The 14,593-nt window shown below is 42.1% G+C and overlaps 1 protein-coding gene across 2 annotated transcripts; it reads right to left on the bottom strand.

Annotated features, from left to right (window-relative positions):
- Positions 1–2,522: 2,522 nt before the first annotated feature.
- c10h1orf53 (chromosome 10 C1orf53 homolog) lies at positions 2,523–11,172 on the bottom strand. Of its 2 annotated transcripts, none has more exons than XM_050054833.1 (3): positions 10,712–11,172; positions 8,044–8,145; positions 2,523–5,088 (listed from the first exon to the last, which is right to left on the bottom strand). In XM_050054833.1, the coding sequence occupies exons 1-3, from the start codon at positions 10,976–10,978 to the stop codon at positions 5,017–5,019; spliced, it is 441 nt and encodes a 146-aa protein (XP_049910790.1). In that variant the 5' UTR covers positions 10,979–11,172; the 3' UTR covers positions 2,523–5,016. The 2 variants fall into 2 exon arrangements, with proteins under 2 accessions (XP_049910790.1, XP_049910789.1); XM_050054832.1 differs by having other exon boundaries at positions 2,527–5,088; positions 10,703–11,172.
- Positions 11,173–14,593: the final 3,421 nt, after the last annotated feature.

Below are 14,593 nucleotides of genomic sequence, written 5' to 3' on the forward strand. Positions count from 1 at the left end.
ATTGTGTCCCTTTTGTCGTTATTTGGTGTAATTTTCTTGCACGTTATTGGATTATTATTCACCTGACAACAAGCTGTTAAATAATAATAACACTGATAACAGGATGCAAAATTGTTTAAAGTGCATGATGCCTCCAAATGAATTTCACATTTACTGTGAATGTGACAGAGATAGGTCATCCAGAAGACAGGATGTCCTAAACCTGCTCACAGTGGCCACTTGGAAGACACACTGAGGTGTAGATGGACTGATTTCAGCTGACAACAAGTGAACAGAGGGTTCCTATTTTGTGAATGCTCCAGAGCAAAGGGTGACAATTAATTACACCTCTGTGCTGCTTGCATAAATGACACCGTGCCATACTGCTAACAGTCATTTTGCTTTGCTCCTTCCGCCTGGGCTGACATCACAATGTATCTCATCAATAATGCAACGGCACTGAGATCCATTTCACTGTGTACCACAACACGTACCGTGCACACAGCGTTCTCCGAGCATGATACCCAGACAGGCTCTGCAGTGTGCTTTGGTTCAACAGTGAGACCACAGACACAGCATCAACCCCGGGATGCCTGCCTGCCTGCCTGCCTGGCTCCTTGGGCATGGTGGTTAGATTACCACACATCCAGGGTTCATCTGGAGTCATCATTTCTGGGTCACCTCAAGTGACACTCAGTCTCACGGAGGGAGCTCTCAGTCACTCCCAAAGCAAGGAGCGGAGGAGGCGAGGAGAGGCAAAGGAGGAGGCGAGGAAGGAGGAGGTGGTGGGGAAGGCTCTCCCAGGATCCACTGTGGTGCAGGGAACCACAGGCTAAACACTGACAGAATGAAGGAGAGGAGTGGGAAGGGAAGGGAGAGGGGGGTTCTGAGGAGGAGGAACAGAGGGAGGAGTGAAGCACTGTAAAGCTGTATCCCAGTCACATGTATCCCAGTCACATGAGCCGGGGTGGGTGGGTGAGAGGAGGGTGTGAGACATCCTGGAAATATTTACAAACACACAGTGGACATGGCTTCATAATTATTGGAGGAGAGGAAATATCAAAATACACATGGCTGAAATATGACCAAAGCACTGTTCTTTATAGCCGATGCCTCAAATTAAAATGTCCAACAGTGATTTAGAATAATAATGATTGACAAGAATAAGCCTATAAATAGATTTTCTGAGGCGTCTCAATCCCCACGTATCCTGTTTTTCATTTCCATCCTTATTTTCTCTCTCCAGGTCTTCTCTCCCTCACTTTTTCCCCTCTCCTCCTCCAACTCCCCGCTTCTTCCACTTTCTCTTTTCTGTCTCTTCCAACCAACCAACCAACGCTCCCCCTCCCCTTCACCCCCTCACTACCTCTCACCACCACCACCACCCCCATCCCCTACCTCCCTCCACCCCTCCTTCGATCTCCTCCCTGCTCTGCTCTGCTGGAGCTCAAATCACAACCCCGGTCCCTGGCAGATGGAGGATAGGAGAGAGAAGCTCTTAACTAGCCAGCCTGAGCCTCTGCTCTCTGCACACCAACTGCTGCCTGCCTCCCCTCCCTGCCTCCAGAACAGCTCCAACAGCACACTGCCACCTCCGCCCCTCCACCCCCCCCCTCCATCTCCTCTGGGGACAGAGTATCCTCCTGGGGAATGGTGCGCGTATTAGTCCATATCTGGCCACACTAGAAAGGACATGGAAACATAATAGACGGATGTTCTTTATCGCTATATAACCTTATGGAGCAGAGCGGCTTTTTGGAGGAGACGCACTCGTTTAGATGATGCTTGTATATGTTGTTACATTGTCAGACGCTCCCTTTCTTCCTGCTTCAACCATTCATTGAAGACAGAGTCAGAGGGGAACTCAAGTTGGAGGTTAGATAGTGTAAAAGCCAAAAAAAAAAGAGGCAGTTACATCAGTTGTCTTGTCAGCGTAGACAAGAAATCACAGGAAGAAGTGCATTGATGTAAAACAAGGAGGGGAATAAACAGGCCAAAGTGCTCCTTAGGCTCTTAGGTGCCTGCTACTGCCCCTGACTCTCCTTTTATCTGGGCTCATCTGGCGGCCACGACTTGGCCTGGCATGAGCCTGACCACCAGTTGCGGTCTGAGGGAGAAACTGCTCCTCTGTGCTATTTGCAGCCCTGTCTGTCCAAAGGAATCTGGTGCGCTGACTGTCACTCAGTGGCCATGTGTGTTTTTTATCACTAATTCTACCACAGGGATCTGGTTGTCCATATGACCACTGTGGAGGCTGCTGCCCCGAGGCGAGCTGACATTGTCTGTGTAGAACGACCAGACGTTGATGTAGGGGCTGCTCAAATGCTGCTTGAATATCAAGACTCACGTGCGCGTGCATGCACACACACAAACGTCCAAAGCAGTGCCTAGCCAATTGCTGAGACTGATGTTCCTTTCAGCCATCATACGGCTGACACTCAAGTTTTTTTTTCTGCCGCCAACCCCATGTCAGTTCCTGGCTGGTCTGGCCAACAGTGATGGAGACACTGTAACTGACTGTGGTTGGGGCCATTGGCCGCAGGGCTGCTGTGCCTGTTTGAGATGGAGAGAGGGGGGGGGTGGAGAAAGGAGGAAGGGGAGAGGGGGGCTGCTTGGCCTGTCAACTGGTTGTGACTAGAGCCTGTCTGGTCACAGTTCCAAACTGGACAGCTCTCTTTTTCTCTGCGGCTAGTGTCATCGTCCTGTAGAAAGGCACACGGTATATAGCTGCCACTCTGCTCCAACACAGCATATGCTCCGGCTGAAGGTCAGAGATGTTCAGTCCAAAATGCCTGAAATAAACACCTCACATGTCAGGTCGGCTGTTGTAACTTTGGAACACATCTGCACAGAGGGAATACCACTGTGTGTGTGTGTGTGTGTGTGAGTATATCAGCTCGTACTAAGAAATAAAACTTAATATATCTTCAGTTTTTATCATACTGGCCTTATTGATCAAAAATAAACAAAATTAACTAACTAATAAATAAGGTCAGCTAATAAGACAGTGAATAATGGCATTAATGTTATGAAGTTGTCAACTAAAGTGAGCTACATTAATTAAAAACAAGGTATTTTAAACAATTTTACAACTGATGATCAGACTCCTAAATGCTCTCTGACTGTGCAAGTACACACACACATTCAATCATGCATTTAAAATGGCACAACTCACAGAAACCTAAGACAAGGCTTACTGTTGCTAAACATACTTTAATGATGAGTGACCATGGTGGGAGAAGGCAGATTTGATTTTCAAGTAAATTTCTCCATAAATCTGTTGAAGGCATTGCTGTGCTGTTTGTGTCTCAGTCACCAACTGCTAGGCTAGAACATGATATATATATATATATATATATATATATAAAAAAAGGAAAACATTTCAAACTGTGCCATCACTGGATTGGGAAGACGTGGAGGGATGAGGCAGACATGAAAGTTGGCCTATTTCATGGTCAGGCTGCGGGACCGCCGAGGCCCTGAATGGCAATGCATCTACTTTAATGTGACAGACGAGTCCCCCAGGCAAAACCCGCAGAGCCGCGGCAGGCAAGCGGGCCCAGGTACTTGATGAGTGTGACACCTTCACCGTCCCGCTGTAGAAATGTTGCTGCCGCACGCTCCGCTGCCTCGGTTTAGAATAACACCAAATAAATTCGCCTCTCATCCCGCCTGACGACGCGTCCCCGAGAACCTGTCCTCCCCAGCACTGTTGGGATCATGAATCTCCTTGTAGCCGCTCACAGGGCTTTGCCTCCGATCACTAAGCACTTGCCTTTGGGACCCACCTGCCGAGGGGAAATTGTGGCCGCGCCAGTAGGCGGCTGCGACAGAATTTCCGCGGCAGACACATCCTCTCATCCCGACGCTGTTTGCCCAATCAGGCGGAGACAGGCGAGTGTGTGTGGCAGGTTCAGAGCCAGCGCCCGGAGGCATCGCGCTGCCTACCCACATGCACTCACAAATCAAGTGGCACATCTTTCCTCAGCATCTCTTGCACGCACAGGTAGTGCTGCATGAGCGCTTGACCTCACCTTGTACTATTACTGTGGGCTACAGAGTGCGGTGTTTAGTGCAACCTTTATTCTATATTGGCCTATTAGGAGCCACAGGGTGTTCTGATGGAGTAAGCCTGCCTATGCATGTGTGCGTCTAAGCATGCTCGTGAACATGAGCTGATCTATTGCAGTGCTGGGATAAGAGGGCCCAGGAGTTCATTAGGCTGCAGCTCAGGAGAGCAGCCGCAGGGAGCTGTGCTGTAGCCAAGTGTTGCCAGGAGGCTGAGCTGCGAGTCCGGTGGGGAGGGCTGCTGTTGATGTCCATGGCATGTTTGTTAACAGCCTGATTCCATCAAGTGGTGTAAAAGCAGCGCAGCCAAGTGTGAGGGCTGACCCCTGGCCCCTGCCTATTTTTAACAACACAGCGTTTCAGTCAAAGGTAGACAGTTCAGTCGAGCACTTGTGGAGTGTAAATGATGCTAATATTCATGCAGTCGTACATTTGGGAGGAAAAATAACAAGAGATGCAAAGCGAAAGAGCACAAGACTCCATCTGACTAGCTTCAGTTCCATTCGCTTATATGCCCTTTATCTTGAGGGCGAAGATCTAAAATGCTCTTTCGGTTTTCATCTCCATACTCCCACAACCCTTGTAAATGTATCAGAGGAGCCCAACACCACAAAATATTAAATACTCTTAAAGAGAAACGAAAAAATGATGCTCAAGGCATTTCATTGGACATTCGAGAAAAATATCTAAAAAATATAGCAAAACAAAAAATGTGATAAAAGACTACTTTACATGAGGTTCTAGTGAACAAATCCTTTCTCCTCCTCCCCTGTCCTGTGAGAATAAAAATAATCCTGAGAATAGTTGTGATTCACAGGAGGTAGATATTGCACAGACACTACCCATATTTCATCACTTGGTACACTGCTAAAAATGACTCTCAAGTAGTCCAAATAACGACAGGCAGAAGACAAGCAACGTGCTCTGGGTTCCATCCTGAGCAGGCGTTTTACCTCCGTCATGTTGGGCCTATACGTAAAATAGAGAATTAAATTGTTTCTTCATCGCAGGGTCCTTCACGTTGACTTGGCCGTACGGACACTGGAGGAGAAAATGAAAGAATGAGAAGGTGTTAATGGCTACATGTGGAGCAGGACTTCAGTGGCACAGAGAACAAGATGTGGACGTGTGAGCTTACAGCCTAAAACAAAAGGAGAACAGGATGAGGCCGAATCAAATCAGACCTGAACCACACAGCAAGACAGAAGACAAGACTGGATGGCATAGGACAGGGAGTGATAGGACAGAATGTGGACTAGACAAAGCAAAAGTGAGAAGTGAAGTGAGTACAACAGGGTCCTGCTTCCAAAAGTATCTTGAGGCTATACTATGATCAGAAAACACACCCTCCATCTGTGTGTATGTACCTCCATTCACAGGCTGTTTACAAAACCAGCTGCTGATAAAGACGTGAAAACTAAAGATCGATTCCTGTCAACTTGTAAAAGGTTAGAAGCGTCTCACAAAGTCTGAACACCTGAAGGACTAACTGTGAACTATGTGCTGCTTTTTTATTCTATTGATCCTTAAGCCAATATCAGAACCAGAAAACATTAAACCAGTAAATCTCTCTGTGAATAAATGTGGTGTTTGGTTCAACATAAATAATGCTCATAAAACAGGCCAAAAACAAATTCAGATTGTGGACCTTCATGGGTTAAATCAGTGATATCTGCAAAACTATAAACACAGGAGGAAAAAAAGATTTTGTTTCCACGAATAAAAGTTGACGTGCACCAAGCAGGCCACGTTGATCAGCTCTTCTCTGGGTCATATCAGCTGATCTGTCACCATCCTCCTCCTCTAAATCATGCAAGGGTGTCATCACCACGGATAGTTGTATACTGGAGTTTATTATCCAGCTGATCATCTAATATGATTCTATGCTGATTTGATGGTGTGCCCTTTAAAGGGACAGTTCACCCCCAAATCAAAAATTCATATCCTTCCTCTTACCTGTAGTGCTATTTATCCATCTAGATAGTTTTGGTATGCGTTGCCAAGTGTTGGAGATATCAGTTGTAGAGATGTCTGCCTTCTCTCAAAAATAATAGAACTAGATGGCACTCGGTTTGTGGTGCTCAAAGTGCCAAAAAATACATCTGAATAACTCAACAGCAATGTCTCTTTCCAGAAACCATGACCTGTTACTCAAGATAATCTACAAACCTTGTTGTGAGCAGTTTCATGTAGGAACTATTTTCTTTCTACTGAACTACATCCACCAGCTGTATCACCGCACAAATGTACCACAAATCTTTGTATGTAAAATATTAAGTCAAAATCAGTAGTGTTTTTGAGAAGCGATACAGTATCATAGAACATAATACTGGCATAGTCAGGCATATCAATATATTCTCACACCCCAACTCTACGGCAAATATCTAACACTCGACAACTCACCTCAAAACAATCTAGATCAGTGGTTCCCTACTGGTGAAGCCACAGTGTCCAGACTGCTCCTTGGTCATTAAAGGTTCACAGGGTTTAATATATTCAGGGTCATACTTGTATTTAGCCATGTTGTCAAGCTAGTTTGCTGTCTCTGTTAAGTAGCTGTCTGTTAGTCACTCACTCTACAGCAGAAAATGGCACTTCAAAATAAAAGCTCTGTGCCGGAAATTCAATGTAATTCAAAATAAAGTATGTTTTTTTACAAACTTGACACATTTGTGAGTTGTTTGTCGTCCATTCAGAATAGAAACAAGACCCGATCTAGATTAATAAATAGCACTACAGGTAAGAGGAACAATACATATTTTTGATTTGGGGTGGACTGTCCCTTTAAGTAAATAAGCTGGACTTTTACCTAAACTTCTATTAACTAACTATTTTTGGCCATCATCTGACCAACATGACACTTAATTTAAGTTTTTTCACCTTCAGCATTGTTGCTTTCTATTTGTTTTGGCACTATCTGTTACTGTGTTAGAGAGTTTGTTTAAAACTGACAATATGTTGCCTGGTCCAGACCTTGAAATCCACCCACTCCACAAAGTTGATCGATTAATGGCATCATGACAGGCGACAGTAGTTTCTCAGTAAACATAAAAAATTATCCAATCAGTGCTGTGGGGGGTCCAATGCCATTGTCAAGCTGTTGTCAGGAGCCAATGGGGAGTAATAACAACAATGGTGTCTGCTAATAGAAGCTACTCTACATTGACATGTCTTCTCAATATCGCCCGACATCGTACTTTGAGTCAATATTCAAAAAATATATTGGCATGGCTACGAATCAGTGTTGACTTTTAATGACTTTAGATTCAGGCAGATTTGTTGGTCTCTAGTGATTGGTTAAGAGAAATCAAATCCTCCTCCCCCACAAAGATCGGTTAGAGTGGATGCAAAGTCAGACTGAAGATGGAAACAGAGTAAGGAGTTGACTAAGCTGTCTGATATCAGGCACCTTTTTACAGTTTCATTAACACGGCTCTTATACAGGAGGTTTATTTGACAACAGCCTGACTACAAGTATAGATAGATGATGCTGCTCTCATTCAGGAACCCTAAGAATCATCACTTCTAGATTTGAAGCTATTTCTTAATTTGTTCTTACGGGCAACATCTGCCTTCAGCAGCAGGCAAATTACTTTACAGTTTACTTTCTTACACTTCAAACAAGTAACATGTATCATATAAACTGCAGCAGACTGGGAGCTCAGAATGTTGACTGAACGTTAAGGTAAATTGTCATACTATGTGAAATAATATATAAGCATTTGTGTTGTAAAGAAAATGAAAAATACACAGTAAAATTAGCCCCGCTATGTAATTAAACTAATTGCTCTTAACAGTCAAATTTATTTTCATGTGATGTTTTGGGCATAAAACAATGCAGAACATTTGTCAAGTTCACATCTGAGGTAAATCATTATTGGGAAACAGGGTCCATAAGAGAAAAGAACAGAAGAAGACATGACAAGAGACGAAACAAAACAGCTGAGGCCAGATGAGAAACACACAACCTGGAAAAACAGAAAACAAAGAGCTCACATGTCTGCATGCGCTGCCACAGCATTTCCCTCTCTGAAGGTGGGCATACTCTGTGAACACCTTGTACCCACTGGAAGGGTCGACGTACATCTGCTTCTTTGCCTGAACATAATGAAGATATTATTATTTAATTAGTGAGACATACAAACACGTATGCTGGTGGGTGACCCCTGCATACATAACCATATACAGTACATATATGCACCAAAACACAAAGGCACATGCAAGCGTAATACTGAATATGAACATATACATAGAGACAGATTGCTTTGGGTCAAGGAGACGAGGGAATGGACGACCTCTATGCATACAAACAGATGTAAGACAGTCTAACTCTTATGATGTTACTAATTAATTAATGCTGTTCTTTTGTGTGAAATGCAGTAGGTGAGAATCTGCGATGATTAATCAACTGGTTGCACTGTATTGAAATTTATATTCACTGCATAATTGCAGGATGCATAAAAAAAAACATATTTTTTGTCACAATAATTCTTTTATTTTGACCAATCGCTCATCTTGTACAGACACATAAACACCTTCTGTACGTGGAAAACACTGAACTACTCTGTCATCCCTTAGGAAGTTCGAAAATGTCATCTCTCAGTCTGTTTCAAACTGAGAGCCCACTAGTTGGTGAGCTTTGACAGGCCACAAAGGGAAAAAGGCCCCAGGCCCTTTGGTGACACGACCTGTCATTTCACATGGCATTGCAGGGGCACATAGTGAAGCTGGCATAGCTGGGCCCCCTCTGTATTGTGCTTTTCCCACCCAGGCCCTACCACTCTCCTCAGGTCGCGGCCAACTTGCCTCAACTTCACCCACACTCAGAAGCACAATATTTACAACAGATCAGCCTCAAGGCATGAAGATGACACCCATTCACTACTGTCATCACCACGGACGGAGCTCACTGGCTCTGTTTGATGGAAGAGCAAGTAGGATTTGGTGAATATGATGGATCTGACAAAAACAGTGGTCATCAACACCTATATGACAGGTAATGTGTATAAAGCAATGGGTAGGTGTATATGCTTCTAAGTACAATTTTAACAAAACTGTTTTATATTTATTATTCTTCACAAAATCTTTCTAAAACACTACTTTTTGCACCACAGATGCCAAATCTACCCTCTCTGCCCAATGATTCAGAAAAGGAATAAATACTTAAGTTAGAGAGGTAAGAATGGAAAGAATGCAACCTTGTATCAAAGTAAAAATCTTTGAACATTAAACTCACTTTAAGTGATTAAATTACACCACAAAATGCACCAAAGCTGGCACATTATCATTACATTCATACGCCAGCTGATATCAGCTTAGCTAAACAATGGTTTATTGTTCTGCTTTTATCTGTGCTGATGATATTTGGCCTACTGTGGAATTAATTTAGACATTAGGTCTGTTTTTTAAAGAAGCTGTCACTTACTATTAATGTAAATGTAAATATAGTGGTCTTAAAAAAACACAGTAACCTCAAGGTGGTGATGTCTGACATCCTGTTTCATACTAAGAACCTCATAAACCACACATTAACAGGCAGCACTGATAAATGCAGTAGAGAATATATTAACTATTGGTATTAACTCCAAAATTATTACAGCTGGTGTTGTTATGACATGTTTGAATTTGGTTTGGCAAATTGGGGTTGCAATGGTGTGAGATTTTTAGGGTATGATAACCATCTCAAAAATAATCACAGTTTTATGATGTATAGTATTTCAAAATTATTATTATTACTACAATTATCAGTTACAGGAATGAAAACAGAGGGCTTTTTTTTTTGCTAATTTGACATCACTTTATAAATGGAAGTACTATATGTAAAAAGTGTGACAGACAGTTGCGGAGGAGAGAAGATGTGCAGGTGTCTGGTTGCATTTTCTCTTTAAAATATCATAGACAAGCAAATGTGCACAGTCTGATAACCGTCAATATTCATACCACAAATATGGCTTTACAGTATACCACTGCAGCCCTAAATGGATTCAGCTTGTGTTGCTAAAAGACCTGTATTATATCTTCAATGCAGCACTACAGTAAGGACAGAATGCATTACTGTCATTTTGCTCATATTTTATTCATTAATTGCTCAGCTACTCCAATATAAACAGTTTAAAACTAAGTACATTTACTCGGGTGCTGTACTTTTAGTCCACAACATGTCAGAGAGAAATATAATTTTTGACTGAAATACAGTTATTTGATAGCTATAGTACGTTCAGATTTACATATATGCATGACCATCATGTAAAATATGATAACTTGTTATAGATATCAGCTTAACATAAACATAACATGCTACAACATTAAAATGCTGCTTCTTTGCTGTCCCAGCATTATAGCTTACTACATGCAGTTGTAATTACCACTCTGAGGAGGCCATTCCCCTTTAAACTTAAACACATATAACTTAAGGTTTTAACTTAAATAATAAAATAAAATAAAATATTGCATGATGGACCTGTACTTGGAGTAATTTCATATTGTGGTATTGCTACTTTCACAGAACTGATCTGAAAACTTTCTCCACTGCAGTTTTGTAGCTCAAAACTACAACTAACAGACAAACATGTGCCTGGCTCTAATTAATCATGCGTAATCATGGTCATCAGATTGAACACCATGACATCATTGGATATGAAGTGACTCATCTTACCGCACATGCCTCTGTATGGGCTCTGTGGATGACCATCTCCTCCTCTGTGAACTTTCCTCCAGTGTGGTCGTTTACACCCCCCATGCTGCCTGTCACCACCTCACTGAGGTCTGCTGCTCTGCTGTCTGCATTGATCTGTGAGCCGCTCCTGCCTCTCTTCCAGCTTTCTTCTGAGAGCTTCGGTATCGACATTGTTACAAGTCGTTTATTAAACTGGACGTGGAGACGAATCAATTTGCTGACAAATGCTTTACACTGGTAGTTTGGGTGAAACATGCTCCTGTAAAACTATCTGACACGAGGAGAAAGTTAAACTACTCGCCTTGCAGTTGTGCGTAAAAAGACATCCGAGATCATCTCTTGATTAAATACAGTAACGACTGATCATTTGCTTCACAGCTGGTCTATGTTGCATGTTTACTTTTTCCTCCTCCACTCAGTTTAGCCGGTACAAAAATGTGCTTCCTGCTTTGCCTCGTCACACTGGTGACATGTGACCATCTCGTCACTCACATCCACTGGTTCACACAGCGCCTCTGCTGTTTGACTGCAGCTACAAGAGCTCCCTGCTGACAGGAGGACAAGAACCATAGACTACACGTTGTCTCTATATATATGATAAGTACACGGCACTGAAGAATACATAGGAAAAAGTCACCAAAAAAAGAAAACATGCAATTAAAGGGATAGTTCAGATTTTTTGAAGTGGAGTTGTATGAGATACTTACCCACAGTCAATGCAATACATACAGTAGATGGCAGTAGGCATGCCCTAAGTTTGGAGAAGCAGGCTGGAGTCTGACACTGAAGCTAAGCAATGTACTGCTGTGAATGGGGTCAGCAATAAAACATATTTTAGCCACCTGAAAAAGTCCCACCTAAAAAGATCTATAACAGATCAAGTGTAACCGGTGGACTCTAGTGATGTCTGCGTTGTGTAGATATAAGGAAGCCTAGATGGTGAATATCTTTGGAGGCGATATCCATTTATTCCTGACAACAAGTGGCAAAATGAAATCCTCTGTCATACACAACCACACAAACTCCAGCCCCTCCCACGGAGCACAGCAGCAAAAGGACGCCATGTTACGTTCAATTGCGTGCAACAAAACACAGAAAACATACCTGACAACAAGTGGCAAAACAAAATCCTCCATCACACACTCCAGCCCCTACACAAATTAAGCGACACAAGATTATGTCAGCAAAAAATTAACTTATAAACATAGCCTAACACTGCTAAAACATGGAAATTACCACAAGAGCAATGTCGCTTACCTCTTCCATGTAGCACAACAGCAAAAGGGGAGAGGTATAACAGGAGACACCTCTTTATAGGTGGGGTACCCCCCAAAGGTGAACATAGGGGTACAGAAACTTGGTATCAAACGTTCCACAAATTGTGTAAGGAGGCCTAAGCATGTCAGGTAATAACAACTGAAACAAATTTTGTGTAATTATAATACTCAACACTACAAATGTACATTGGACTTGTCACACATATTACTGCAGTATAATTGACCCCGTTACATACAAGTGTATTCTATATTGAGAGTATTTTCATTGCTTTACCTTTCTGTTTGACAGTCTTTTACAATGTCTTCAGTTCCCCATCTACGCACGTTTTAAAGCCGCCAGTCTCCATTGATAAAAACAGCAATTTTGGCTCACTGAACTCAGGAGCTCATCTACTGCTAATTTGATCACTTAAATAGTTTGTGTTTCTGTGTGACTTTGGTGAATCTGAACATATCACTCGTAACGCCAAAATCACACAGTAACACACAGATCAGAAAAAAGAACAGATCACGGCAGCAATAGACCAGCAGCTCCTGTGTTCAGTGAGGTTAAATTGCTGTTTTTATCAATGTAGTGATACAATGGCTTCAGTTCCCCGTTGGAAATTGTTGTCTGATGGAAAGGTAAAGCAGTAAAAATACTCTCAGTGAAGCACACACTTAATCTGTTATGGATTTTTTTAAGTGGGGCTTTTTTAAGGTGGCTAAAATATGTTTTGTTACTGACCCCATCCACTGCAGTACATTTCATAGCTTCCGTGTCAGACTCCAGCCTGCTTCTCCACACTGGGGAACTGCAGACCGCAAACTTCAGGCTGCAATCTACTCTAGGTAATATATTGACCGTGGATAAGTACCTCATACAACCCCACTTCAAAAATCTGAACTATCCCTTTAAGGGTAAATTTAAGGGCTAGCATAAGATTCATTACCACTGTATCATTAGGCTACATTTTCTCATGCAACTACATATAGAATGAAATAAATTGTGACCACCAGCTTTTGATCAGCAAAAATTCAACATCACCAGTACAGGCAAAAATCCATAGGCTACTTAAAAGTATTCGTGGGTGCACCAGTTTGATGCAAATTAAAGGGTAAATTCACCCAAACTGAGAAAAACATCACTCAATCCCACTAGTACAGCAGTGGTGGAGGAAATAGTCCACTTAGATCTTTTTGTTTTAACAGCAAATGTGGCTAAACTGAGCTCGAGCATAACCGACATTATCCCACTTTGCTCTCCTTTGCTGCAGTGACACTGCAGTGAAAACAAAGACACCTTCCCATTGTATTTAAGTAATATAGTGACTTGGACAAAGCACTGCAAGGTTGATGAGTGGACATTAATGAGTCCGTTCAAGGTTATCCACTGCTGTAAGCCACCTCTGATGATGTGTCTACAACAGAATTCTGGGTAATGAAACCTGACAAGTGTCTTTTGACTGACACTGTGGGGTCAATTTACCCTCAGACAAATTACACATCGCTGGTAAAAAAGATACATATATGCATGCTTAGAATGAGAAATGTGCACAAGAACAGCGCCATGTAGCCTTTAACACAAGTTTTTATTTGTAGAACCTGAGAGGCAGTGCAATATTTTGTATAAACTCTACTGCTGGCTACACTCAGGCTAGACTGCATTTTCCCAAGCTCAAAAGAAAACACAGGGAACGCTCTTTATATTTTTTTCTTGTGAGTGACATTTCAGTTCAGCAAGATAAACCCTGTGTTCCTCAGCTAGGCCAAATTCAAGCCATTCGGAAATATAATTTTAGGCCCTCAAAAAACAAAAAACAAAGGATCACTGTATTCTATTCTTCTTTCCAGTGTTTACTGTTTACAGTTTTCTGAAATGTGAAACCTCATTGGTTCCCAGTGCCCAAGATTCTTGAGAGCTCTATGTATGTGTCTCTTTGTGTGTATGTGTCTCATATTGTTTATTTTATTTTTTATTTTTTTATGTTTAGGCAGCAGCCCTGCCATTATCATTTCATACGGATGCCTGAAACAGCATGCCCCAGTCTGCTGCCACTTAATTACCTTCCAGTCAGCCTGAAGGATTCTGGCTGTGATCCAGGCAGACTCTCTGGAGAGGGGAGAGAAGTACATCTAAGCCATTGGTTTCAATTTACCATGGGACGAATATTGCTTAAACATGCAAACAATAAAAGGAAAGTCCACCCTAAAACAAAATTTACATGGCACTGCGTTTCAGCGATTTCGGCCTGTAAAGACAACATCTATAAGAGGACAAATATTTTGAATAAATCAAATTAATAAATCAAAAGTGTCATGATACTAATTGATTATGTCAGCAGGTGTCACATGAATTTGTGGCTCTGTGGGCTCATATAGGCTAATTACTTGTTTAAACACTTAAATAAGTTTTAATGTAATGAAGGTTTACAGCTGTGAATCATGAAACAAATTGTCTTATTTAAATTCCCAAATGAAATCCCAGAGGGGTACAGAATTATAGAAATCATTTTATTTTAGGGTGGATTTCCCCTTTAAGAGGGCAGTGACTCAGCTGATTCATGAGCAATGTGTTTAATATGTAGTCCTGCTGCAGATTTATATAGTCATA

Source organism: Epinephelus moara, chromosome 10 (genome assembly GCF_006386435.1).
Source record: "Epinephelus moara isolate mb chromosome 10, YSFRI_EMoa_1.0, whole genome shotgun sequence".
Classification (NCBI taxonomy): Eukaryota; Metazoa; Chordata; class Actinopteri; order Perciformes; family Serranidae; genus Epinephelus; species Epinephelus moara.